The 27,293-nt window shown below is 58.6% G+C and overlaps 1 protein-coding gene across 1 annotated transcript in view; it reads left to right on the top strand.

Annotated features, from left to right (window-relative positions):
- Nucleotides 1-456: 456 nt before the first annotated feature.
- Nucleotides 457-27,293, top strand: part of ADGRL1 (adhesion G protein-coupled receptor L1) — a 41,627-nt gene continuing 14,790 nt past the window's right edge. The window contains exons 1-4 of the mRNA XM_054562191.1: nt 457-783; nt 14,860-15,024; nt 18,122-18,335; nt 21,906-22,015. Of these exons, the coding sequence (XP_054418166.1) occupies nt 14,955-15,024; nt 18,122-18,335; nt 21,906-22,015 (394 nt within the window). The 5' untranslated portion in view covers nt 457-783; nt 14,860-14,954. The remainder of the gene's footprint in view (nt 784-14,859; nt 15,025-18,121; nt 18,336-21,905; nt 22,016-27,293) is intronic.

Genomic DNA, 27,293 nt, shown 5'->3' on the forward strand with positions numbered 1-27,293 from the left:
CGGGCCCGGCCCGGCGCCCCACCTCCGGCCGCCCCGGGGGCGCGACGCCGCCGCGCTCGTTTCCAGCCGCGCCCCCGCCAGGCTCCGCGCCGCCTGCCCCCCACCCGAGCCCCCCGCGGCCACTGCGGGGAGCCCGAGCCGTCGGCGCGGGAGCTGTCGGCGCTGCGGCGCCCCCGCCCCGCCGTCTGCCGAGGAGGCCCCGGCGGATGGGGCCGCGCGGGTCCCGGAGCGGCGCCTCCGGGCGGCGGGGGGCTGCAGGGGCGCCCCTGCTGCCCCGTTAACCCCTCGGCCGCCGCTGCTGCCGTCCGAGGGGGCTGGGAAGTCTCCTGGGCGCACACGTGCCACCTCCGTCGGGGCCGCGGAGCTGCGGGGGATATGCAGGCCGCGGCCGGCGCCGCCTCGGGGGGCTCCGCCTCGCCCCAGCCCCCAGAGTTCTGACGCCGCCCCCGCCCCGCAGCCTTTGCCGCCTCCTTCCCCGGGAGGGGCGCGGACCCGCTCGCCCCCAGCCCAAAGCCGCCGCTGCCGCGAGGGGGCCGCCTTTGGAGCTGTGTGATCCGCTTTTTTTTTTCTTTTCTTTCTTTTTTTTTTTCTTTTTTTTTTTTTTGGTTGGTGGCGGCGGTGCTGGGCCAGGGGAAGGAGGGGACACAGAGGCCGCCCTCTCCCCGCCACCCCTCATCCGTTTCCCCCCCGTCCGGATTCCGGGAGATGTGCCGGGCGGGGGGCCCGGGTTCGCGGAGCCGCAGAAGAGACGCGCAGGGCCCGGCTCAGAGCAGCTCTGGACAGGTGAGTATCTGCGGGCCCAGGGCGAGGGACATGCCGCACCTGGGCCAGGTGTGCAAGCCGAGAGGGAGAGGATGGGAACCGGGGTCTTCCTGGGCCGCAAAGGGGGAGGGGATCCTGGACCCGCGGGTCCTCGCACCCGAGCCGGAGGGGAGTCAGGAGAGGCCGGCACCTCACCCCCACCGGCGATGGGGCCGGAGGAGCGGCGCCCACGGAGCGCCGGGGGCTCAGGGGTGCAGATGGACGTCCGCGGGGACCCGGCTGGGGGAGGGGACCGCGAGTGTGCCCGCGCGTGTCTGCGTGTGCCCGCGCGCGCACCAGCCTTTGTGGGGAAGCGGCGCGGCGGTGCCTGCGTGTCCCCGGTGCGTGTGCGCGCGGGTGCTTGGCGCCCTGTTTGTGTAGGTGTCTGGGTGTGAGCCGAGAGGGTGCGTGTGCGCGCCGCGCGCGGGCCGCGAGCTTCGGAGGCGCCTTGTTGGGGGCTGGCACCGCAGGATGCTGGGCTGGGGGTTGTTTTTCTCTGGGAAGCAGAGGAGGGGGGGTGGGGGGGATAGGGAGGGGTCGGTCTGTGCGCCTATGTCAGGAGGAATGGTGCAGCCCGGCAGCATCTTCTCTCCGTGGTACTCGGATAAGCATGAGAAGCTGTCAGAATTGATCCACCGGGATTTGGGCTTTGAGGACGAGCCTTCCCCCTACACCAGGTGTTGGGGGGTTTTATTGTCATCCTCCCATCTGAGGGTCCTGGGACAGGAGTCTGGGCCAGAAGAGGGTTATGTGTGCTCCAGCCATGGCCAGAAAATGCCTTCCAGTGCACCCATGACCCCCATCTAAAGACAGCACCCTGCCTGTACATGGCCTCCCTGCGCATCCCTGCCCCAACTCTTCCAGTCTAGGTCAGCACCCAGCTCCATCCTTGCCCAGCCCCTCACTGTACCCTACTGGCCCGCCCCCTTCCCCCCAGAGGTGGCAGCTGCGTGGGTGTCCTTCCATCCCAGTCTTGAGGTAGGGCCCCCTTTCTTCCTTGCTTCTGCAGGACCCTTAGCCTGGGTTTGTCTGCCCACATCCAAACATGTGGTGTGCCTAGGGGAGCAGGGGGAGGGGTTCAAAATGGCTGCCAAGATGGCTGGTCGCCTCTCTGCCTCTCTCTCTTTCTCTGTCTCTTCTTGCTCTGTTTCCCTAGCTGCCACAGGAGTCACCAACAAGAGGGGGTTGGACAATGGGTATAGGCAAGTGGGACGCCTGAGTGTGGATGTCTGCTCTGGGCCTCTTGGCCTAAAACGCTGCTTTTAGGGAGAGGCCTTTGGTCCCTTCTCATCTCCTCAGCACCCCAGGGGCTGGCAAGAGCTTGTAACCTGACCCCAGACTCAGCCCCTTCACCCAGGCTGACAACCTGGGGGTTGGCTCCCTGCCCATCACCAGGTTTCGTAGGCTTGGCACCCTGAATTGATCACTGAGGTGTCAGGCTGCCCCACAGAAGGTCCCCATCTGTCATCTTCTCTGCCTGCCCAGTGGCCAGGGGCTAAGGACTCCGGGTGGGCCTGAGTCAGGCCCCAGCTGTGGGGCCAGTTGACTTCTCCTTCCTCCCTACTCCTTTCCCACTAATGTTGAATTTATTACTTAAAAGTGGATGAAAAGGGGGAGAATAAGAGAAGGTATACAACCTTCATTATCATATCGAGAAAATTATCCATGATTTTCCTAACTAGCAATTTGCCTGCCATGCCGTTCAGAACTGACTTGCCCATTAATTACAGAGATGAAAAATCATCTGGAAAGAGGAAAAGGGAACTAATTCGATCCCTGGCTGGTGGTAATGGCACCCATGCACTGAGCCACGTACTTGCATGGGCACATGAGAGTGCCAGCCCTCTCGCTGGCATTGCCACCGTCCTCTTCCTCTACCTCAATGAGCTGCAGGGCATCAGCCCATGCCCTGCTAGGCCTTTCCTTCCTCCAGTGGGCGCTAATCACAACCCCCACTCATGGGGAGTTGGCGTAGGGCTTGATTACTGACTGGTGCATTGATGCCTGCCCTTGGGTGTAGGGATGGCGCCCAAGATGGGGGTAGGGCAGGGAGCTGGGGACCAGTGGACCAGCGCATCTGGGCTGTAGGCCCTGCAGGGGGAAGATGGAAGGAAGGAGACTGAAAACCCAGTTCTACTCCCTGCCTGCCCTGGGGAGCCCCTTCTGTTGGGGGTGGGGGGCCAAAGAGGACCCTATGGGTATGTGGAGGAGGAGCTGGCAGGCCCCTAGGCAGCTCCTAAGTCTGTTTGCCCTGGGTCTGGGCTCCGGGGCAGTAGACCTGCGTGCAGGGCTGCGTGTCATCTCCATCTCAAGTGTCTGTCCTCCTTGTGTGCCCCAGGCTGGAGGGAGATGGTAGAGCAGCTTCAGCCCCAGTATGGGCACCTGGGGTCCGGTTTCCCAGAAAGTTGCACTGCTATGCCCTGGAGGAGGTACCCCTAATGGGGAACAGGAGAGGAATCTCTGCCACAACTGTCTGCTGGCCACCCGGAGCCCCATCGTGTTCTCTGCCCCCTCCTACCTCTCCAGTCAGACGGGTGGCCAAGGACACAGAAGGCTCTGGTTTCTGTGTGGGCTCCTCCTGAGGATCCGATTTCCAGACGCCAGACACTTCCCCTCCTCCAGGCCCCTCCATGGGGAGGCGGGGGAGGGGTTCCCGAGGTGGGGGTTCCCTGGGTCTGGAACCTGACCGCAGTGACCCTGGAGGTGCAGGCTCCAGCCAGCGTCTCTTCTGGGCTGGGTCTTGGCTGCCCTAACAAAAGAAAAAAGTGAGGTCCAAGGGTGGGAGGGCGTCTCACTGCCCCTGGAATCCAGCCCTTTGCTCATCATCCTCTGTCTGTCTGCACCTGTGTGTACCTGTTCTGTGAGTGATTTGGATCGTGACCTGGCTGAGCCAACATGTAGCCACGTGCCATCAAGCTAGTCCTATGTTCATAGGGGTCTGCTATGTGCCAGTGTTGGTGAGTCGTTCAGAGGGGTCGGCCCTGTGTTTGTGTGTGCGTGGCTCCACGTGCAAGCAGCTCTGTGCATTCTGTGTGTGCCTGCAGGTATGTGCCCAGGTGTGTAGGGCTCCTTGGAATGAGGCTGGGTCACCTCTTTATGCAGTTTGTGACTATTTGCCAAGTGCCTTCTCCACCAGGTGCCATGCTAGGGACACCATGGGGCAGTGCCCTGGTCCTACCCTCATGGAGCTCACATTCTAGTGACACATGAGTGATTTCAGTCAAGGGCTCATATGATAGGAGTTGGGGAAAGGCTGTGTCTTCCCCGCTCAGTGTCAGCGGGGCGGGAGCAGCCCCAGACGTGGATGGCAGGAGCCCCTGCGTGGGGCATACAGCAGTCCCCGGCGTGGGGCATCCTGGGGCCCAGCCCTGCAGATCCTTCCCCATCGCCTCTCCCCCTTGGCCCCCTCTCTCCTTGCTGCTGCTTCAACATGCAAAGCATCAGCTGTCCTTCCATATAGGACCTCACCCAGACAATCTGCAAGGCTTTCGCTCCTAACCTGCTTCAATTGTCACCTCCTCAGTAAGTTTTACCCCACGCAGCCTCTTTAAAATCGCAGCCTTCCACTGGTGCCTCCTAACTTTCCATAGCACGGATGGCTTTTCGCACACTCTGGAATTTCCTGATTTATCCGCCTGTTTGTTTATTGTCTGTCTCCCTGACCAGGATGCACATGCTCAGGCAGTTTGTTAACGCAGTTTGCTTTTGGATCCCAGGTGCCCAGACTCACACCTGGCCCACAGTAGGTGTTCAGGAAATCTTACCTGAGTGAAAGGGAGGGGGCGTCATAATGGGTCAGAGACCTCGGGTGACTCCCATGGTTGAGCGTATCTAGGTTTCCCATTGCCTGGACCCCATGGGGAAGTTGAAGGCTTCCTGCCAGAGGCCAGGCTAGACCAGCTCTGCACCTGTCCTCTGGCACACCTGGGCAAGCGGCCTCCCTGTGGGATGGTCTGTGCTAGAGTTCAGAGCTCAGAGGGGGAATGTCGGGGCCCCCTGCCCTTGTTGGGTAGGAGCCCCAGCCGAAGCCTGAGCAGCTGCTCCTCCGTCTCCTCCGCAAGCACTGACTCAGCCTCTCTGTCTCATAAGGTGTGGGGCCCGTTATTCTGGTCTGCCCTGGCCCTCGGGAACTAGCCCAGTAGAAACCCGCTGCCACCGCCTCCACCTCCAAAATTTGGGGAAGGTAAAAATTTTAATAAGTAGATGCTGAGGCTAAAAATAGCCCTGCTCTGACCGGTGTGGCTCAGTTGGTTGGGTGCCATCCTGCAAAGGGAAATGTCACCAGTTTGATTCCTGGTCAGGGTATCTGTCTGGGGCACGGGTTCAGTCCCTGGTCCAGATGCAAATGAGAGGCAACCGATTCCTATTTCTTGCATCAATGTTTCTTTCCCTCTCTTCCCGTCTCTCTAAAATAAATAAGTAAATATTTACAAAAAGATAGCCCTGCCCCCTAAAGCTAAAAATAGCTAGGACCCCTTCCTGGGAGACTACAGTTACCCAAGAAGTCAGGTGGGGCTCCTGTCCGCTGATGCGGAGGTAGTACCGGCAGGTGAGGGGCCTGGGGCAAAGTCTTCCCGCCGTGGCAGCCCTGACGCAGCGTGGAGGGGGGTCATATCATTCTCTGTGGGGACTGTCCTGTCCAACATAGGACAGTATCCCTGGTCTTTGCCCACTTAATATACCAGTAGCACCCACACACAAACCCACACCCTAGTGGTGACACCTAGAAATGTCACCAGACATTGCCAAATGGCCGGGGTAGGGGGCAAAATTGGCCCCCCTTCCCCACACGTCCCTCTCCGCCACCCCGAGCTAAGAACCACTGCTCTATTGCAGACTTTCTCCATGAAGAGCCAGGTAGTATCAGAGACCTTTGTGGGCCATTTACCAGCTCTATTGCACATTCTCCCTCTGCCTCTTCTCAACCCTTTGAAAGTGGCAAAACCATTCTTAATTCATTGGTTGTACAATAGCAGATGGTGACTGGGCCATAGGTGGCCAACTTCTGCCATAGAGCACCCCCAAATAGCCCTTGGTAGTGGAGGTTGGGGCACCTTCCTCAGCCCCATTTGGGACGAGTCCAGCGCAGCCTGTTCCCGTCACCTCCCTGCCCTCACCTCCTCCTAGTCTTCTGCGCACACTCCACACTGGTCACACCGGCTTCCTCACTAGTCCTCAAACATGCACCATATGCCAGGATGCCGGCACCTTCTCCTCCCTTCATTCTCTAGGTCCCTTACCCTGCCCCTTCACCGCCAGCAGAGGGCCCAGAGCCCTCTTCCACGCCCTCCGCTTCTGGCCCTGGCTCCTATGACTTTTCAGCTCTGCGCTGCCGAGCCCGCAAGTGGGAAGCATAGGGCCGAGCAGTGAACACTGTGGTGGGGAAATGGACCACCGGGCACCCTGGTGCCGCTCTTCCTGGTGGGGAGCACAGAGGAGGTGCCTGGCCAGCCTGAGAGTCAGGGAGGTTTCCTGGAGAGGGGGCTTCGCAGCTATGGCCTGTAGGTGGAAGGAAGGATGAAGTGGAGGGAAAGGAGAGTGAGGAGGGGGCCACCCTGAGGTCAGAAAGGTGGTGGCTCAAGGGGAAAAGGAAAGATGTTTCACGGCTAGGCGTGCAGAGAGGAGGCTGGAGGCTGGTCTAGGAGGCCCGAGGACTGAGTTTGTGAGTTTGTGTTTCTGTTTGTCTGTTGGGACGAGAAGGCCCGTGGAGGGGTCAAGGCCCACAGGCCAGGGTCTGAATGTCTGGCATAAGCGCCCTCCCGAGCTCCCTCCGGCTGCCATGTGGGAGGGAACTGCAGAGGGCGGACCCGGAAGCCACTGCGGCTGTCAAGGTGAGGGCGCCAGTGGGGGCCATGAGACATGAGAGATGCGCTGGTGTGGGGTTTTCAAGTCTGAGTTGAATGATTTGGTGGGGGATTGGCTGGAGGTGGAGGAAAGGGGGGATGGGGGAAATTGCAGGTTTCTGGTTTTCACAGTGGATACACAGGGAGGAAAGAAGAGGATGAGGGTAGGGAGCACCCACCACTCTCAGTCCGCCCCCCCTACCCCCGCCGTCTCCACTGTCTGCACACGGTCCAGTCTCCCTTCACCACAAGGAGTCTGTGAGCACCTGAGTTAGGCCCCATCTCTCTCTGCTCAGAACCTCCATGGCTCCCACTTCACCTGGAAAAAAAGCCCAAGTCTTTCCCGAGGCCCACAGGGCCCAGCACCGTCTGCCCTGGAAACCCCACCCCCTTTCCTCCTTCTCACTCTCTCTGCCTCTCACCTTTCCCAAGCCACACTCCACATCCTGCCTCAGGGTCTTTGCACATGCTGTTCCTGCTGCTCAGGATCTTCTTTCTCCAGGTACTTAGGTGGCTCACCTCCCTGAGACCTCTCCCAAAATGTCAGCTCCTCAGGGAAGTTTTCCCTGTCCATACCCCCTCCCCCTAATCTCTCTCTTTTGGGCCTGTTCCCCCCCACCCACCCGAAGCACTTTGCCTCCGTAGGAACTGGGTAACTATCCACTGAATAGATGACCTGTTCTCTGGATTTACTTCGTCTTAGTTCATTAAACAAATTAACAAGTACGCACTCCTGGCCCAGGGCTGGGGATGCAACAGAGCGCCAAGCAACCATGATGGGACTTTTCCCTGTGGAGTCCCCAGTGGGTGGAAAAGACAGCTGATTAGCAGCAAAGTCCAAATCCGATTAGGGGAGCAGAAAGTGGAGGCCCAGTGTGCTGCTGATGTGGGTCCGAGTAGAGACCATTGCAGTCCTGTAGGCAGAGCCTTTCGGAGGAGGAGGGAGTGGGAGGCCCAGTGTGTGTGTGTGTAGTGGGGGCAGATAGAGAGAGGGAGAGAGTTAGGGGGCGCAGAGAACAGGCACCTTAGGAGGACGGAGTAGAGAAGGTGAGGACAAAGTGGCAGGAGACCAGGGCCTGAGATGCGGTGGCAGGGCACTGACGCAGTGGGGAGCCATGGATGATTGCAGGCAGGAGAGGACATGACTGGGTTGTGGTTTCGCAAAGATCACTCTGGCCACAGGATGGAGATTGGATGGAGACCAGGGAGGAGACCTCTGGGCAAGGGGTACTTTGAACAGCCCCCACTCCCTGGAGTCCAGTGCCACTGAGCAGCCAGAGGGCAAACCCCACCCTGTGGTGCCAACATCTAGTGGAAGAGTGATAATAAGTGAAATGTATGGCTGGTGTGCTAACAATGAGCGCAGTGGGATTTTTTTAAAAAGAAGCCAGAACGGGATGTAGGAGTGCTGTGGCCAGCAGGGCCTCCCTGAACAGGTCGTGTTTGAGTACAGGCCTGAAAGAGGCAAGAGAAGAGCTGTTGGGGTGGCTGGGGAAGAGTGGACAGTGGCTTGTGCAAAGGCCCTGAGGTGGGACTGTCCCTGATGTTTTTCACCAGGAGAATGGGAGTCGAGTGAGCCAGGTGGTGAGGGCAGGGAGGGGACAGGGCAGAGTGGACAGGACCTTGAGGGCCTTGCAGGCCACAGGACGATTTGGGCTTTTACTCTGAGTGAGGTGGGAACCCTGGAGGGTTCTGAGGGCTGCGGAGGGACAGCCTGTACTCGGGTGCTCCTGGGCGCCCTCCGGCTGCTGTGGGGGGACAGGCCGTGAGCAGTGAGAGCAGGAGCCGAGACCTGGGAGAAGGCCACGGGGCTGCTGCAGGCGGGGAATGAAGGGGCTAGACCGGGGAGGTGGCCAAGGGCCGGGGAGGAGTGGACAGACTCTGAAGGGGAGGGCCCAGGGGCTGCTGGGGTTGGATGTGGGGGGAAGAGGAGTGGGGTTCAGGATGACTGCGTAGTTCCTGAGCGCCTGTGAGGACCTGCTGCCTGCTGTCGAAATGTGGGAACATGGGCAGATGAGTGTTTAGCAGGGACCCTGCCCTCCCTGAGCCCACAGTTTCCTGCTTGAAGGAGGGCCATGTTCCGGACACTCCCTGGGCAGTTGTTTTATCTGTCTGAGGTAGATGTGTTAGTTTGGAGTAGGGATGGGGAGATGGTCTCAGAGAGGCCAAGCGCCCTGCCTAAGGCAGTACCGCACATTCCCACCCAGGGCCTGCCCCTTCCTCACTCTGTCATGCCTGAGGGCTTCCTGGAAGAGGTGGGCCTTTGGAGCTGCGCTTTCAGGCTGCTGGGTTGGGGAGGACTCAGTTTGCTGAGGAGGGAACTGGAAACAGGAGACACTGTGTGGAGGGGCGAGGAAGTGAAGGCCTCAGAGCCCCACCCCCTCAGACTCCCACCCACTCAAGCACAGAGGGTTGCCATAGCAACCTCACTTTAAGGCAAGCTGGAGGCGCCCCCTCTCCTCCAGCAGTCCCGTCCCGCCCCACCCCAGGGCACCTGAAGACAGAGCCTGGGCCGTAGCACCTGCCACCGGTTGCCGCTGGACCCCACTCTCCTTGACTGGAGACTGACATGGGGATCGGGCCTCAGGCACAAACACCGAGGCAGGTGTGAGGCAGATGGGCTGACCTCATAGTCAGACACGTCTGGGCCCCAGTCCCTCTCTCAGCCTGAGAGCGGAGGGCAGTGACCACTGTTTCCCTTGGGGTCATCTGAGGCTCAAGGTGGCGACATATGCAGCTACAGGCTCATGTGGCATTAATGGTGTGGAACCTCCAGGAGGGTCCACCTCTGAGGGCTGTCAATCACGTAAATGCCTCCAGGGCCTGGAGGAGGGGCTTCCCTAGCCCCCAGGGTCAGCTCAGTTCCCGGTGCCCAGCTGGGGACCCCGCCTGGGTTCAAAGCCCCCTTAACGAGTTGGGTACCTTGGGGACCTCACTCTTCTCATCTATGAAATGTGAGTTCCCCCCTTTACTAAGTTCTTATGAGGCTTAAAGGAGGTGTGTGTGCATGGTGCCCGGCTCGAAGCACGGTGCTTGCCACTGTGCCTGGCATCTGGGCTGGTTTGAGCACTGGGGTCAGGATTGGTTCTTCTGGGGGCTCTGAGACTAGAACCTGTCCCAGGCGCCTTCCCTGGCTCCGCTGGCTGCCAGCAGTGCCTGCTGCTCCTTTGCTTGTTGAACCATCACCCCAGTTCTGCCTCCATCTTCACATGGGGTTCTCCCTGCAGCTACAGGTGTCCAAATTTCCTGTTTTCATAAGGATACCAGTCCTACTAGTTAGGGCTGACCTTAATGACCCCACTGTAACTTGATTACTTTTTTATTGATTTTTTTTTCTCTTTTAGGGAGAGAGAAAGAGAGAAACATCAGTTTGTTGTTCCATTTATTTACGCACTCCTTGGTTGGTTCTTGTGTGTGCCCTCACCAAGGGGGATCGAACCCACAACCTTGATGTATCCAGATATTCTGACCAACTGGGCTACATGGCAGGGCCTTGACGACTTCTTTTAAATAAGGTTCCATTCTGAGGTCTTGAGGGATGGGACTCAAACATGCCTTTCTGGGGGAGGACAAAATCCAATCCATGATAACCCCCTCTGAAGGCCTCAGGGATGGCCGGGCCTGGGTCTCCCAGGTGGCTCCCACGCGCCCAGGCCTGGCCTCCCCACCTGGGTGGGCACCAGGCGACAAGTGAAACTCTCCAGTGGGGGTGGGTACACAGGGCAGGAGGGGAGGGAATGGGAGCTGCAGTGCCCAGTCCTGAGCTGGAGCCTGGGGCTTCTTGGGGGGCTGCTCCTGGGAGGGTCTCAGGGAGCAGCAGGCAGCCCTCAGGACACCCCTCCTGTGCCCCTGAGGCTCTGGTGCCTCGCCAGGCTTGGGCCCAGGCCTCAGGCGCCCCCTCTCCCGCTGCCCCCACCACCATCCTTAGTCACTCACCCTGGTTCATTCGATAAATGTTTGTTTGAGGACCTACTGCATGTCCAGGCTCCAGGAAATGGTCTCAGGAGCTTCCATTCTCCTGGGAGTACAAAAGACATTCATGAGTGGACAGGTAAAGTGACACGACGGGGACATGATCGGTAGTGACAGAGGCCGTGATGATGGCTGCAGGGGGCCTTTGACGCTCAGTGTGTGCCGGGCACAGCCTAGCTGGTTCATGTGTATGAATTCATCTTACCCTGCAGCTGTCCTGTGAGGCATCCCCATTTTACCGGGGGGGGCGTGGGAGGTTACAGGACGGCGGGGGCCGGACAGGCAGGTGCTGACTGCAGGGAGCTGTGACACGGTGTCGGAGGCCCGTGTGCGCCTCTGAAGGGTGCGCATCTGAGCTGAGATCTGAGGGATGCGAAGTTCGGGACACAGGCCAAGATCTCGTGGTGGTCACCTGGTGGCTGGATGGCGGGGGGGGGCAGGAGTCACAGCATGTGTGGCCTCATGCACCGTGTACTGGGGCTCCTTGCAGGTGTTTAGGCTGGGGAGTGATGTGTCCAGATTGTCTTTGAAAAGACCCTTCAGTAGAAGCAGCCTAGCATCCATCTTTGCACAAATAGATAAAATGTGGTTCATCCATACAGCGGAATGTTACTCAGTCATAAAGAGGAATGAAGCACTGACACATGCTGCAACTTGGATGAACCTCGAAAACATCACGCTGAGTGAAAGAAGCCAGATACAAAAGGCCACATGCCATATGTTCCCTGTATATGGAATGTCCAGAGCAGGCAACTCCGTAGAGACAGAAAGCAGATTAGTCGTTGCCAGGGGCTGCGGGGAGAGGGGAGGAGCAGTTTTTGTTCAACAGGCACAGAGTCTCAGTTTGGGGTGATGAAAAGTTTGGAAACAGCCCTGGTCAGTGTGGCACAGTTGGTTGGAGCATTGTCCCATAACCAAAAGGGGGCTGTTTTGATTCCTGGTCAGGGCACATGCCCAGGCTGCGGGCTCGGTCCCCCACTGGGCACGTGCAGGAGGCAGCTGACCGGCATTTCTCACATTGATGTTTTTCCCTTTCCCTCCCTTCCTCTCTCACTCTAATGAGGATAAAATAAACCTTAAAAAAATGTTTTTTAATTAAAAAAAATTTTTAGAAATAGAGTATGGTGGTGGCGGCACAGCATTAGAATATAATTACTGCCACTGACTTGTGTGGTTAAAATGACTAATTTTGTTATGTGTAAATATGACCATAATTTTTTTAAAGGGACCCTCTCGCGACTGGGGAGTAAGGGGCTGGAGTGCGGTCGGAAAGGGGTCAGGGCTCCCGGGGGTGGACGGTGGCTGCCAGGGATGGGTGGACACTGAAATGTTCTGGAGGCACAGACCCAGGACTTGCTCCTGAACTGGATGTGGGAGGTAAAGGACAGAGGAGCCAAGGGATTCTGACTCCTGAGGTTTGGGCCTGAGGACCCAGGAGGATGCTGGGACCGTGGACGGATACAGGGGCTTTGTTTTGGTCTGATCAGGCTGAAGGTACGTTGGAGACTCCAAAGGAGGTGTGGATGGTGCAGAGGGAGGCGGGGCTGGAGCTCGAATGTGGCAGTCGTCACGGTACAAACACGGCTAAGGCAGTGAGGCCGGTTGGGATCCCCGATAGGGGGTATGGGCAGGGAAGAGGCGTGGGGACTCCAGCAGGGGCCCCAGACCCTGGGGTGCAGCCTCGGAGGAGGGAGAGGATCCACCCCCCTCCGACGGGTGCTCCCTGTGCCCTGACTCACACCGTGCTGTGGACAGCACCCTCTGATGGGTCCCAGCTGGCCCACTGTGTGTGTAGGCTGTTGCCCTTAGAACCCTGCAGGTTCAGGCTACCGCGGGATCTGGGGTGGGGGACGGGAAAGGACCTGCTCAAGGTCACACAGCAAGTTCAGGATCCAGACCCACAGGGTTAGCTGCTCTCAGGGCCAGACACCCCAGCCTGCCCAGCATTAACCGGCTGCTAACCAGTTTAACTGACTGAGGGAGAGCCAGGGAGAGGAGTGTCCATCAGCCTGGGGTCAGTGCCTCTCCCGAGCCTGACCCCTGACCCTGGCTGGGAGATGGGGTGGGAGGAGGAAGGAGGTGGTGGGGAGTACCCTTCCCCCCTGTTAAATTGTAAAATGCTGTGAAAGGAACAGAAAGTTCCGCAGGCCGGGTCCGGTCAGGGTTGTGGGAAGAGTCACTGTTTTGGGCAGTAGAGGGACGATTGCCGCTGCGGGGCCGTGGGGCGGGGTGGGAAGGGGCAGAGAGCTGCTGCAGGGATAGGGCACTGGGGTGCGGGGCTGCCCTCTGAGTTACTGTCCCATGTCCCATGAGAGGAGACTGAGGCCTGATAACTGAAAAGCTGCAGCAAGTGCTCAGGACCCTGGGAGAGCAGCCCAGGCAGAGGGCAGGCCTCAGGAAAAGGCTGGGGTGGGGGCAGAAGGAGGCTGGCCCACTCCAGGAAGAGAAGGATGGGGGAGCCTGGCGGCCCCAGGTCGCCAGCAGCCCCTAGACCCTGGCGAGGAACAGAGGCCCAGTGGAGAGCAGAGGGGTCTGCGTCATTAATGGCTTCTCCCTGAGTGGAGGGCGGGTGTGGAGGCAGGGAGGCTGGGAAGCGGACGCCAGGGCAGTCCAGGTGCAGTGGGATGGTGGCTTGCTCCCGGGTGGGGGCACTGGGGACCAGAAATGGGCGGATAGGTGAGTTTCTTTGGAGGCAGAGCCCACAGGACTTGCTGACGGAGCTTATGAAGGGGAGGGAAGGGGCGAGGAATTGAGGCACACTCCTAGGTTGTGGGGTCTGAGACTCATTCAACAAATATTCACGGCTGTGTGCCAGGCCTCCCCTAGAAGCTGGGGATGGGGTCATGAGCGAAATAGCCCAATGATCCCCGACTGTGCACAGGCCTCTCTCCATACACGAGGTAGTTCCCCTGAACAAAGGCCTCAAGAAGGCGAGGGAGCATGGGGAGTGGCCTTGTGTGTAACTAACTGGTGGGCAAAGGATAGATGCAGAGGAAGTGAGGCCCTGGGTGGGGCTCGGTGTGGAGAGAAGGGGCGGGTAGGAGGCAGGAGTGGCCGCAGCAGAGAGGGGGTCAGGGAGCTAACTGGGCCAGTCAACAGGCTTTTAATTCAGGGGAACAATAGCTGGGGCTCTGTTTAGAGATTCCAGACTGGAAATAAGAGATTTGGAAAGTACTGAGCGGCTGATGGTGTTGAGACTGTGGACGAGGCACTGGGGTGACAGCAAGAGAGGACTTAGTGGGGATTCGTGCACTGGCGGGCTGGCCCTCCCCAGAGAATGTGTTTCTAGTGAGTTCCTGGCCAGGTTGGTGCTGCTGGGCCAGGGCCACACGTGGCATCCTGGGGGAAGATACAGCAAAGGGCTGAGAGTGGAGATCTGGGCATGCCCCCTGAGAGCATCCAAGGGAAACCGAGGCAGCAAGAAGTGGGAAGGAGTGACTGAGGGAGGAGATAAAGGGTCAGAACCTAGCCCTGTGCTGGAGAAGCCCGTGAGGGGGCGAGCAGGCAGGGGTGGGGGGGCTGCAGGGGAGGACACCCCATCCTGCGCCTTCCTCGCCCTCCCTGGCCCTCAAGGGGGCTGCATCCCCCTCTCCGCCTGCCTGTCTCCATCTTACCCCCCAGGGTCCCCTGGAAAGGAAAGAGGGGACTCGGTTGTCCCTGGTCCCCATCTGTGGCGCCAGCCAGCTGGATTCTAATTAGCTACCAGAGTTGGAGAGCCAGGAAGCTGAGGGCAGGGGACAGGGCCTGGGTCCCTGCCTGTGATTGGAGGGCGAGGCTGCACGCCTGGTCCCCCCCCCCGCCCCCGGACGCTCTGCCGGGTGACGAAGGCAGGCTGGGGGACCAGTGGACAGGTCAGGGTTTCAGGATGGGCAAGAGGCTTTTAGCAGGCCCCTTTTCCCAGGATGCAAGGTCTGAGGCCTACCTGGTGACATCGTGATGAGTTGCCCCCGTCACCAGAGGGGGTTGTCAAACCACAGGAGTTACTTCCAGGAGGTGCCTGGACAGGCGGGCCTGTCTGCTGGGGTGGGGGTGGGAGCGCAGTGTGAGCCGGAGGCCCTGCAGGGGGCTGGTCTCTGGCCAGAGGGCACGGCTTCCATCAGTGGAGGTGCTGGCCTTGGACTGGCCTCTCTTGGGCCTGCAGGACAGGTGTTCTTCGCCACTAGCAGAAGGGAGTAGCCCAAACGCCTCTTGTCCTGGGCCTGCTGAGGGGCGGCCCCCACCTCACTCTCCCTGTCCTCCCCAGGCTGGTGGGCCAGGCTGTGGTGCCCACCTGGTGATGCGGGGCAAGGACCCCTGCACAAGCCACTGAGAGCCTCAAAAACGCCCCCGGCCGTTGCCATGGCCCGCCTGGCCGCCGTGCTGTGGAGTCTCTGCATCACCGCCGTCCTGGTCACCTCGGCCACCCAAGGTAGGTGCGGCTGGGGCCATGCCTCCAGTCGGGAGGGTGGGTAAAACACGGATATACCTCTGGGCCGCTTGTTAAAGCCCCCGCCCCACCCCCACCTCAGAGGAACCTGGCCCAAGGAAGACATGGCGGTTACATACCCCCAGCAACACTGAAGAGTTCCCAGCCCCGCACCCCCCACCCCTGGGGTCTCAGAGCCTGGGGCGCAGGCTGTGGCACTCTGGGACCAGTGCAGGTCTTTCTGATGAGCTGAGGCATGCGTGTGTGTGTGTGTGTGTGTGTGTGTGTGTGTGTGTGTGTCTGTGATTACATCTCCCGGCTCTCACTGGGAAGAGGCTTAATTAAAGCATGCCCGTTGACATTTATTTAAAAACAACTAATTACCCGGCTCAGCCCTGTGCCGGCCCCGGGATCCTGTGCACGCCACAATTAGTGCCCTGAGCCTGCCTGCCCACCCTCACCAGTTACTCAGTTACGGTCCCCATAGCGGGCACAGGGAAGGCGAGGAGGGAGGCAGAGGGATGGAGCCTGCTGGCCTTGCCCCTCACTCGGGGGCGCGCCCACTGTCCACCCGTCACTGCTTCCTGCTGTCCCATCGTAGAGCCCACCTTGGGAAAGCCGCCAAAGGGGAGAGGACACTACTCAACTGTGCCCCTGGGCCTTGGCATTTCTCTGGCCAGCCGACACCCCCTGCTCCCCCTGCGCCCGGGTTCTCTGCCCCATAGTCCCAGCCGGGCCGGGAGGGGCTGCTTTCACTGCCCAGACCCGTCTGAGCCAGCCCGCCACCCCCGGCCTGCTCCCAGACCCAAGAAAGGCTAAAATTAGCTGTGGAAGCAGATGGTGCTGGAGGAACACATGTAAAACTTTCCCCCGAGTGGGACAACTCACCCCAGAAGACCCCAGGGGCCTAGCTGTCATCCTCCGTGGGTTCCCAGCCAACAGTAGAGGGACCATATCTCAGCAAAGGGGCCTGCGCAGCTCTGCAGCCGCCATGCAATTGTACCGTCTCTCCATCGACAAACCACAGGCGCCCCCATGTTAGAGCCTGTGAGCCGCTCTGTGCATCCCCACTCCCCTCTGGCACCCAGCAAGCCCTGGCTGGGACCAGTGTCTGGGAAGGTGGCTGCCTCCACAGGGTCCTGCCAAGCCCTCTCTGTCCTGCAGGGACTGGCTGCCCTAATCATTTTAATAACAACAGTAATTAGCACCCTGTTGTCTCGCTGTGTGCTGTTGCATCTCTCCGGCACCCTGGTTCTGTGAGATGAGAGCTGTCAGCTCCTTAGGGAAGGGAACAGGCACGGAGGTGCTCAGCGACTGGACAAAGCCACCAGCCAGGGAGTGACCAAGCTTGGATTTAAACCCATCAGTCCAAGCTCTCAGTCCCTACATGACATGGGATGGGGATTGGCATGTGGCAGTGCGACCCACCGAGAGCTGGCTCTGCCCAGGATGTGTTCTTTCATTTTCACAAAACCCGGGGAGGTTGCCCAGGTTTCCCAGGAGGAGGCCCCCCCCCCCCCCCCACCCGCCCCCAGTGACACCCTCACCCTTCACAGCACCACACTCAGCACTTCCTTCACAGACATTCCTAGCGCCTGAGTCCCAGCCTGTGGGTGCCCATTTTACAGACCAGGAAACCGAGGCCTGGGGAGGCTACAGGGCAGCTGTCTAAAGGAGTGTGCATCAGAATTACTGGTGGGTGCGTAGATCCAAAGGCTCCTGGCTTCACCCCAAGACCCTGATTCAGCAGGCCTCGGGGTAGGGTGGCTACAGTTTGCATCCTGAACCAGCTGCCATGCGATCCTGGTGCTGCTGATCCCTGGGCCACTGTGAGAAGCCCTGGGCCAAGGGACACGCCTGGCCTGTCAGCTGGAAAGTGGCAAAGTCAGGCTCTATGGTTTCTTCCAGAATATGAGTGCATCTCCCCCAGCCCCCATGCCACTCCTCCTGTGGGGTGGTGTGAGTTTAGGGAAGCACCCAGGATCACCCTCACTTCTGGCACTAATTGCATTTCAGGGGTCCATCAGACCACCCTCAGGTTTGATGATTTGCTAGAAGGGTTCACAGAATTCAGAAATACCAGTAAACTTACAGTTACAGTTTATTATGTGAACTGATGCAGAATAACGTCATCCAAGAGAAGAAGTAGGTGGGGCAGCACCCAGGCAAGTTTCACACATGGAGCTTGCAGTTGTCCCCTCTCAGTGGAGCCGCGGACAGCGTTAACTCCCGGCCGTGCTGGACAACAACACGCATGGTGTGCTGCCAGCCTGCGACGCTCACCTGAGCCTTGCTATCCACCACCTTTACTGGGGCTCAGTCAGGTAGACCACCCGCATGGCTGACCTTCATCTCCAGCCTCTCCAGAGGTCAACTGATACCTTGTGACCCAAAGCTCCTGCCCAAAACCACATTGTTAGTATACTAGCTTGCCAGCTGCTGTTCCCAAGTACCACAGACTGAGAGACTTAAACAACAGAAATCTACTGCCTCACAGTGCTAGAGGCTGAAGTCCAAGACTGAGGCATGGCCAGGGTTGATTCCTTCTAAGGGCCCCAAGGGAAGGATTTGTTCCGGGCTTCTCTCGGGCTTGTAGATGGCCATCTCCTCCCTGTCTCCACATGGCCTTCCCTCTGGTGTGTGTCTATCCAAATTTTCTCTTTTTATATTGGATTAGAGCCCATCTTAATGGACTCCTTTTAACTTGATTATCTCTGTGAAGACCCTGTCTCCAAATTCGGAGGTCCTAGTGGTTAGAACTTCTGCATAAGAACTTTGCTGGGGAGGCAGGATGGATACAGTTCAACCTATGACAGCATAGACTATCTGGCATCGCCCAAGGCCCCCAGACACTCTCGTCAGGCAGAACATTCCAAGGACTTGCAGGGCCCTCCCAGGTCCTGAGGCAAAAGCCAAACTCTCTTTGAGCAGGTTAACAACCTTACTATACATTGAGCACACTGAGAAGCCCATTTTACAGATGAATAAGCTGAGGTTCATGCAGCCTATGTCACAGCCAAGCTGGAGGCGGTGCCTCGTCTGCGGGGTCTTCACTTCCTTTCCAGTGCCCTGAGCGTGACACCTTCCCCTGTCCCCGCAGGCCTGAGCCGGGCTGGGCTCCCATTTGGGCTGATGCGCCGGGAGCTGGCATGCGAAGGCTACCCAATCGAGCTGCGGTGCCCGGGCAGCGACGTCATCATGGTGGAAAACGCCAACTACGGACGCACAGACGACAAGATCTGTGACGCGGACCCTTTCCAGATGGAGAATGTGCAGTGCTACCTGCCAGACGCCTTCAAGATTATGTCGCAGAGGTAAGGGGCCCCTCCGGGCTCTCAGAGGAGGGGTGGCAGCAGCTCCTGGGGTCCCTGAATAAAGTGCCTGTCCTCCATGCACCCTCTGGGCGGTGCAGCCTGTTCACCTTCCATCTTCCTTCTATGCATTCCACACGCATCTCCTGAGCACCTTCTTTGCTGTTAGCAGGTGTCCTGCAAACAGCCAAGAAGTCCCAGCCCGTCCTCCACTCAGCTTGTGTCCTCACCAGTCTGTACCCCAGACACACATGCACACATGAGCCTGATGCCTCCAGAAGCTCATGCCAAAATTATAGGGAGGCAGTGATGGCTTACAACGTAAAAGCAATGGCAGGACAGGTCAAAGGTGTCGTGGGAGCGGAGGGAGGGCCCAGAGTCTGGCCAGGCTTTCCTGAGGAGGTGACATCTGAATGCAGATGACAGAAGTGCATGTGAGTGTGCGTGAATGTGAGCGAGCGTGGGCATGTGCCAAGCAGAGGCACTACGTGTTCAAAGCTGCAGAAGCCCCTCTCACACCCACAGCAGCCCACTTAGACCTGGTCAGTGCTCCCTTCAAATTACACTGATTTGACCACTGTTTGCACCAAGTGCACGTCTGCCCCCCACCTGTACCTTCTGCCCCCTCCTGGCCCGCTCTTGCCAGCTACAGCCTGTTCCCTCCACAGCAGCCAGAGGGCGTCAGTGACCACTTGAATCTGGGCACATCCTTGCTCTCAGAATCCTCCCTGGCTCCCACCTCACTCAGAACAAAAGCCCAAGTCCTCCCTTGGCCTGCAGGGCCCTGCACACTCTGCCCTTTCCTCGCCCAGCCCTCACCTGCTCCACACTCCCCCGGGGTCCAGCCAGCCACCTGCGCTTACACATCTGCCCCCGGGGCTTCCTTTGGGCCTTTGCATTGGCTGTTCCCCCAGCCACGTGGCTCCTCCTGCCCCTCACTCAGGGGTTTCTCACCTCACTCTCCTCTCCTCCAGGCCTGCCTCTCTCTAAAGATCACAGCTCCCCGCTTCCTTACTCCTTCACTGCTTTGTTTCTCTCCTAGCCCTGACTTCCACTACAGTTCCATCAGATGTGTTGCCTCCTTCTGTTGTTTGTTTTGTCTTCCCTCACTGAACTGTCAGCCCCACGGGGACAGGAGCAGTGTCTGTCACTGCTGTGTCCGCAGCAGGCACTCACGGAATTTTTCCCAAATACTTGGGAGAATGTCAGATTCAGTCCAGGGCCCATCACAGAACTGGAAAAGGGAAGGAGGGCTTGAGCCAGCTCTGCAGCTCCATGACTGCCCGCAGAGCATTCTAGAATATGTCACTGGGTGGGGTCCCTGAGTGCCTCCAGAGAGTTTTGGGCCAGGGCAGGCATGGTAAGGTGTCTCCCGCCTGGTTGGCCAGGCAGGAGCCACCTCATCCCTCCCTCCCACATTTACTGTCTCCAGCATCCATCCCCCTCCAATAATCTTGCCCCTCTTCCCGTTCCAGCCTCCCCTGCATGCGTGGAGACAATCCAGCCTCCCAGCCTTTGCTTGGGCTGCGCCCCTTCTCCTTGGGAACCCCTTTCCTCCTCCTTCCCGCCTCTCCATGGTCTCCCTCAGAGTTCATCCGCTCTGGCTCTGGGGTCTGTGTTGTCTCCCCGGCTCCTAGCACAGCAGCTGCCCAGTTCTCACGTGCACGGGCTCTCGGTTCCAGACGGGCTAACGCTGAGCAGCGTGGCCACCGGGACTGAGGGAGTGATATGCGGCTGCTGCTCCGCTGTCTTTGAACCTGGACGTGCTTTGTGTCAGGGTACAGCTTACCGCTCTGACAGAGACACCCCAGAAAAAATACAGTGATCGGAGCTGAGAAGACCTTCAGCACCCACTTCCCTATCTTGGTGCCTCCCTGCACTCATCATAGGCACTGCCAGCTACAGAGGATCTGGGACATATGGTCTCTAGTTGGAAGGCCAAGGCTCTTTTTTCTCTTGATATTGAGGTGAAATTCACATAACAAAATTAACTTTTATTTTTAAAGATTTCATTCATTTCTAGAGAGAGGGGAAGGGAGGGAGAGAGGGAGAGAAATATCAATGTGTGGGTGCCTCTTGCATGCCCCCAGCTGGGGACCTGGCCCGCAACAGAGGCCTGTGCCCTGACTGGGAATCGAACCAGTGACCCTTCAGTTCACAGGCCGGTACTCAATCCACACACCAGCCACGGCCACAATTCACTGTTTTAAAGAGCACAATTTAGTGACATTTAGTATGTTTTACAGGTTGTGCAATCACTATCCCTACCTCGTTCCAGACCATTTTCATCGCCCCGAAAAGAAATCCTGTATCCATTAGCAGTCACTGTCCATTGCCGCCTCCTGGCAAACCACTAATCTCCTTCCTGTCTCTTTCTGGACATTTCATTTAAATAGAATCATGAAACGTGGCCTTTGTGTCTGGGTTTTCTCCCTCAGCATAATGTTTTGAAGTTCATCTACGTTGTAATGAGCTTCATTCCTTTTCATGGCTGAGGAGTATTCCCTTGTATGGATGGACCATATTGTGTTTATCCATTCACCAGTTGATGGACATTTGGGTTTTTCCCACCATTTGGCAATTGTGTGAATGATGCTGCTGTGAATGCTCATGGACAAGTAGTGGTTTAAGCACTTGCTTTCAGCTCTTTTGGGAATATAACAAGGGATGGAGGTTTTGGATCATAAGTAACACTCTGTTTAACCTTCTGAGGCCAAAGTTCTATTTTTGAAGAAGGGGTCTGAGGTGGGTGGATATGAGCAGATCCTCATTGGTTAAGGTCAGGATTGAAGAGAGAAGACATAGGAGCCCCGTCTGTGCCGTACCTGTCAGCAAGTCCCCCCGACACCGCCTGCTGCACGCCCACCATCGGGTCGCTGGCCTGCCGGCTGAAACCTGGGCTGCTCCAGGAAATGGAGACCCTGACTGTGGGGACAGACCACAGAGGAGAAACATCTTTTAGTTGTTGTTAAATGGGCCACACTCTACACATTAGCCATACCCTGAGAAGATAACAGGCACCCACCCACACCTCCCCGAAGGGAATCAGGCACAGCTTCACCGTGAGGGGAGGACTCTGCCCCTGTCCCGGCTACTCTGGCTGCAGATCCGTCCTCATGGCAGCACTGTCCTAAGAGGTGGACACAGATGGACACTGAGCATTTCATTAACAGCGTGTTTGCAAAGACACTACCTCCAGTGTGGCTTCGCACGTCTTACTGTTCATGAACAAAGGAAGGGCTTTACAGTCCATTTAGGAGAAAATGGCAAGGATGTGATGACACCAGTGACACACAGATAGGGTGGACATGAAGAAGGGTGGCTGGGGGAGCACTTCATGGGGTGATACCCCAGTCCCAGCCCTGGTCTCGATGCCATGCTGAGGCGGAGAGTAGAAGCCTGTCTAGCGGGAAAGAGACAGCCCCGAGGAAGCAGAAAACAATGCCCACAAAAGGCTCCTGGCCTGGGTCTCCATGGTTCCTTCCCAATTTGAGGGTATCCATTCCTCTCCTTCCCTGGAGACCCCCAAGTCCTAGACCTGTCTTATCCCAGCTCCCTGTCTTTCCTCCACAGATGTAACAACCGTACCCAGTGTGTGGTGGTTGCCGGCTCTGACGCCTTTCCTGACCCCTGTCCTGGGACCTACAAGTACCTGGAGGTGCAGTACGACTGTGTCCCCTACAGTGAGTCATCTTGTTCCTTATGCGGACATGGGCCCTTCCCCCACCCAGAGTGAGCGAGGAGGAGACACCTTGACCTGCCCCCCCCCCCACACACACACAGAGGACCAAGTCGGGGCCAGGTACATGGGGGACAACTAGGCCTGTTCCCTCTCTCGCACATTCTTTTCTCCTAGACACCTTTGTCCATACTCAGTACCTGCCCCCTCTCCTCCCTTGACTCCCCCAGCCACCACCAAAGACTCTGTCCCTTTGCACAGAGCATCTTGTCCAAATCTTGTTACCCTGGCCCACTTGCCCTGCTTCTTCACGGGCCTCTGGCTTGATTACACACTTCAAGGCCACACCCCTATACTCTGCTCAGCATGCTTACATCTCCCCTCAACCCTACCACCCTGTAATCCCCTTTTGCCCCCCATGCTTCTCGCATCCCTTCCCTTCCGGAACCCCACCCGTAGACACTTGTTCTCCCCTCTCACCACCCTTCCTCTCCGAACTCCCTCTCCTTTCTCACGTCCTCCTCACCCTTCACAAGCCCCTACTCCTGCCCCTTACCAGTCCTGGAAGCTGGACCCTATGCCCACGGAGAGGCAGACCACCACCGAGGCCTCATGGCAGATTCAGTGTGAAGGGCTGGAGGCATGTTCCACAGATTTCTCTCTCCTGGTTGGTTTGCCTATTACCATAAGAGCGCTTCCTGTTTGCAAAGGAAGTGCCGCCATATTGGACTGAAGGGGACCCCCAGGAAGCCTGAGGAAGGTTAACTGGGGAGCCAGAGGCCTGGCTTTCTTGCACCTGGCCGAGGAGAGCAGACAAAGACAGGGTCTCTCCTCCTCAGCACCCTGCCCTTAACATCATCCTTCTTTCCTGCCCTCAGACTTCCCTCTGCCTCCCCTCTCCTTCCCCCAGCCCCCCAGCTTCACATAGCCAACCTGGAGGTGGGGCCTCCGGGCAGAGGGGGAGGAGGCAGGGCCACCAGAGAGTGCGAGTGTGGGGGGTGGGGGCGGGGGAACAGGCGCCCCGTGACTCGCCCTCCTCTCCCCTCCCACTCCAGCCTTCTCCCCCGACCTTTGATTTCTCCTCACAGGTGATGATCTACACTGGGGAAAACAGGATCGCTTCTGTGCTCTCATAACTTTCTTCTTTCACTCCTCACCCTTTGCTTTCAGCAACCGAGGCCTCCAGCCACCACCTGAGGGGGACGCCCATCTGACCCTTGAAGCCTTCCCACAGCACTGGGGACATTGCCCACCCCCGGGGCTGGGGTAGCAGGGAAGGAGGGCAGGAGGTGGGGAGCTTAGTACAGCGGAGAAATCAGGCTGGGTCTGAAGCTCAGCCAGGCTCTCGAATTTTTCTGGCTCTGAAACTTGAGCAAATGACTTAATTTCACTGGGCCGCTGTAGGGGAGGCAAGAGTCAAGGAGATCGTGTGGGCAAAGCAGCTGGCCCAGAGCCAGCCTCAGAGTCTGCTCCCAGTGGCAGTGGCCGTATCCTCACCCCCCAGCGCTCAGAACCAAGCCTGGTTCAGGATGTGCTCAGTAATGGTCCGAGTGCCCTTTTAAGCCGAGTGCCCTTCTAAGCCAGCTGAATTTGGATGTCCACCTGTGGTGGGGCAGTGGGCCAAACACCTTCCCTGGAATGCTGCCAGGAATAGAGAGAAGACGGATAACGCTCCCCATGTGCCCTGAGCCATAGGTGTGAAGGAAGTGCTGTCCACCTTTGCCGGCTGTGTGGCCCCAGCCAGGCTACTTCAGTTCACCGAGGCTCAGTTTCCCCAGTTATAGACACAGTTCTCAAAAGACTGCCCAGGAAGTGCCTAGCATGGTCCCTGACACCATGGTCGCTGGGCATTGGTAGTCATGGTTTCTGCTGGAACTAACAATCATCATTATTGCTATTGGTAACCAAAAATAAAACTAACAACAGATGATGAACCCAGTTCCCCCTGAGGCAGATGGGATAAAGGGCAGGAAAAAAACCCCTTGGTCCAAGTGGAGTCCAAAGTGGATGCCACACAGGTAAAGAAGCAGGAAAAAAGTTTAGAGGGCCTGGGTAGGAAAGGGGTGGAGAGACCTGGAGCCGACCCCTGGGGTGTGCAGGAACGTGACCCACAGAGACCAGGGGGTAGGCAGGGCAGCCCAGAGGATGGGCAGCCCCCAGGCTGATGGGAGAGAGTGATCCCGAGCTCTGGGAGAGACAGGACACACACGTGCAAACACACACAGTGGTGGTGTCGGGGGCACAGTGGGGCCGTGTGTGTTCTGCACAGGCAGACCTGAGGGCTGAGCCAGGTTCTGGTCCCAGAGGACGGGGGCTAGGGTCACCAGGAGGATGGAAGCCAGGCTGCAGAACAGGGAGGCTGGGCACTCGCTTGTCCCCAAACGTTTGCTGAGCACCCCATGTTCCAGGCCCTGGATGAGATGCTGGGAAGGCAGCCACACTGCCCCTGTGGAACTCCCTGCTCCTACCTCCGGGGAGGTGGTAGAAGAGCCAGGCCCTGGTCCAAGGTTCTCGAGGGGCCAGGGGCGCAGAGCCTGGAGGCTTCAGAGGCTGGGGTGATCCCAGTGCTGGCGCAGGCCTGTCGGTGGGTGTAGGGGCTACCATGGGGCGGGGGCAGTGGTGTGTGGGACCCCCACACACACACCGGACAGGCCCGACTAACGCTGGATTTGCCTTGCAGCTGTGCACAATCTAACCGTGCCCCCTTCCTCCCCCAGGTACCGCCAGCCCACCAGGCAGCGGGTGGCGTGGAGCTCCTGGCTCCTGGGGCCCCCAGGGGGGTTGCTGGGCAGAGAAACTGAGTCTCGGGGGAGTGTGTCTGTGCCACCTGCTGTCCTGCCCTGTCTGTGACGTCTCCCCAACCCAGCCTCTTCCCTCTCTGCCTCTGTCTCCCCACCCCAGCTCTCTGAGGCCCGGGGGGGCTCACCTGTCTGCCTCTCAGTCATTCTGTGTCCACTCTGTCGCCCTTTCTCTGTGTTGGCTTTTTCTGGGTTGTGAGGGCTTGGGAGAACCCAGCTGGACTCGAGCAAGGCCAGCAGCACAGACTGGGAAGGAGTTCGGCCTGTTCTCTCCCCTCTCGGCACCCAGGTGCCAGAAGGCACTGAACTCCTTCCCCTGGGCTCCTGGTTCTGGCAGGAGGGCAGCAGGCAGGGCGGAAGGGGATCAGAGTGCCCCCCCCCCGCCACTCCGCCCCTGGCGCCCCCCTAACCATAGCCCGCCTCCCAGCTGGGACTCCCGCCCTCCCATGAGGGCGCCCACTCACATCTGAAGGCACGGCCCTCCTACCTGCCTGTAGCCCCCTCACCCTGTGTCTCTCTTGGTCTCTGTCTTCCTGCGTGTTTTCCCCTCCCTGTGACTGTCTCCCCCACGACCTCTTGCCCCAACCTTACCCCAGAGGAAGGGACTTGGGGGGTGGGGGCTGAGCTGATGCTACATTCGGGGTTGGGGAACAAGGAGTGAGGAAAGAAAGGAAAAGGGGGCATGTTGCCAAAAAAGAAACGAAAGCAATTTAATCTCTTTTTTTTCTCTTTTTTTTCTTGCACATTTTTTTTTTCAATTTGTTTTCTCTCTCTCTTCCGATGCTTAAAGTAGAAGTGGAGCAGAAAGGTAAACGCACTGTTACCAATGCTAACCCCTAACTCACACTTTGTTTTACCTGTACCATACTTATGTGACCCGCCCTCCCCTCTTGGCCCCTTCTTCTCCCACCTCCCCAACTGGGTCCAGTTGCTAGCCCCCACCCCAGGTGTCCTCCCGGTGGGGCCAGCCATGGGCAGCACCACCCTCCAGACACCCAAGGAAGCTCTTCTCTGAGTACACGGCCAGGACCTTCTCTCTCTCTCTTTCTCTGCCTCTCTGCCTCTCTTTCTGTCTCACCCTGTCCCTCCTTCCTAGTCCCTGGCCCTTGCTAAGGGGACCTGGCCTTCTCTCATACTTCTTTTGCCTCCTTCAGGAGAAGTTTGTAAGCATCCTGGGCGGGTGGGGACCCCCTTCCCTGGCTCCCGACTGGGGGCGGGGTGGGGGGGGGGCACCGGGTGAGCCGTCTCTCTCCTCTCTTCTTCCTGCCCCAACTTTGGTAACTTATGTCCAGTTGGGGGAGGCGGGATGGAGGGGACACCTTTGTTTTCCTTTTGGAGAGCAGATTCGTCCTATCTCTCGGGCTCCTGGTGGCTTAAGTTCCTTCTGGTTTGGCGTTTTCAAGGCCCAGAGCTGTTTTGGAGCACAGAGCACCAGTTTCCCCCACCCCCAACCCCCAGCCCCCAACCTCAACCCTGGGGAGGGGTATAAATTGTCCCCAGCCCTGGGAGGGTAGCCTGTCAAGTCGGGGGGCAAGGGGGTGGGGACGGGCCTCACGGTGGGGGGAGCGTGGGGTGGGGGAGCATTTTTCTCTGGTTCTGAAACACTTGCAAAGCTGCAGTCAGGGTTTCTTCTGGGCTGTTGTGGTTAGAGGACCAGGGAGGGGGGGGAGGGGACGGGATGGGTGCCAGGTACGGGGGACTTCCAGGAGCACCGTAATTTCTTGCCAGGTTTAATTAACCTTCAGCGGGGCAGCAGGAGAACTCCGTGGTGGGTAGGGCTGTCTGTCATGGAGGGAAGGGCAGGGGTTGCAGCTGAAGGGCTTGGAGGGTGGGGTGTTGGGGGTAGTTGCTTCTTCCCCTGAAAGTTTTGGGGAATGGACAGCTCTGAGGCTGGCAGCAGGGGAGGGGCTGGTGAGACATCCTTGCAGGTAGCTTTTGCCTTGAAATTACGGTGGTCTGTAGAGCATCCCCTCCGTGGGAGGTGGGGCGGGGTCCCTCCGAGCTGCTCCCCTGCCCGCTGTCTCCCTCCCCATCTCAGAGAGGCCTGGGCCGCCAGCCCGCGGCCTGCCCCAGCGCACCTTGCCACTCTCTCCCTCTCTCTTTCCTGGAGTCTCTCTCCCATCCAGCACCAGACACTCTTCTTGCAGGTCCGGTGGTGGTTTGGATACGCAGCCCTGGATCTTTTCTCTTCAAGAGGCGGGTGGGAGAAGGGAAAGGAGGTGTTGGGAGCTTGGTGCTGGGGAGGGGTCCTTGCTGGCAAAGGCCCCAGACAGACCCTTCCTCATCTTTTCCCCCTCCCCCAGGGTAACCTCTAACCACGTCTTCCTCCTCCACACCCTTCTGACCAGGTCAGGCTCTGAGACCTCTCACCACCCCCCTCAGATACACAGCTGGCAAGGGCCCCGCCCACCCTGGCTTGGGGAGAGGGGAGACCTGGGCACAGAGCAAACGGGTGGAGGCCAGGTGTGCTGGCACGAGGACACA

This window comes from Pteronotus mesoamericanus, unplaced genomic scaffold, assembly GCF_021234165.1.
Source record: "Pteronotus mesoamericanus isolate MK-2021 breed Mesoamerican mustached bat unplaced genomic scaffold, CSHL_Meso_final scaffold_636, whole genome shotgun sequence".
NCBI classification, from domain to species: domain Eukaryota; kingdom Metazoa; phylum Chordata; class Mammalia; order Chiroptera; family Mormoopidae; genus Pteronotus; species Pteronotus mesoamericanus.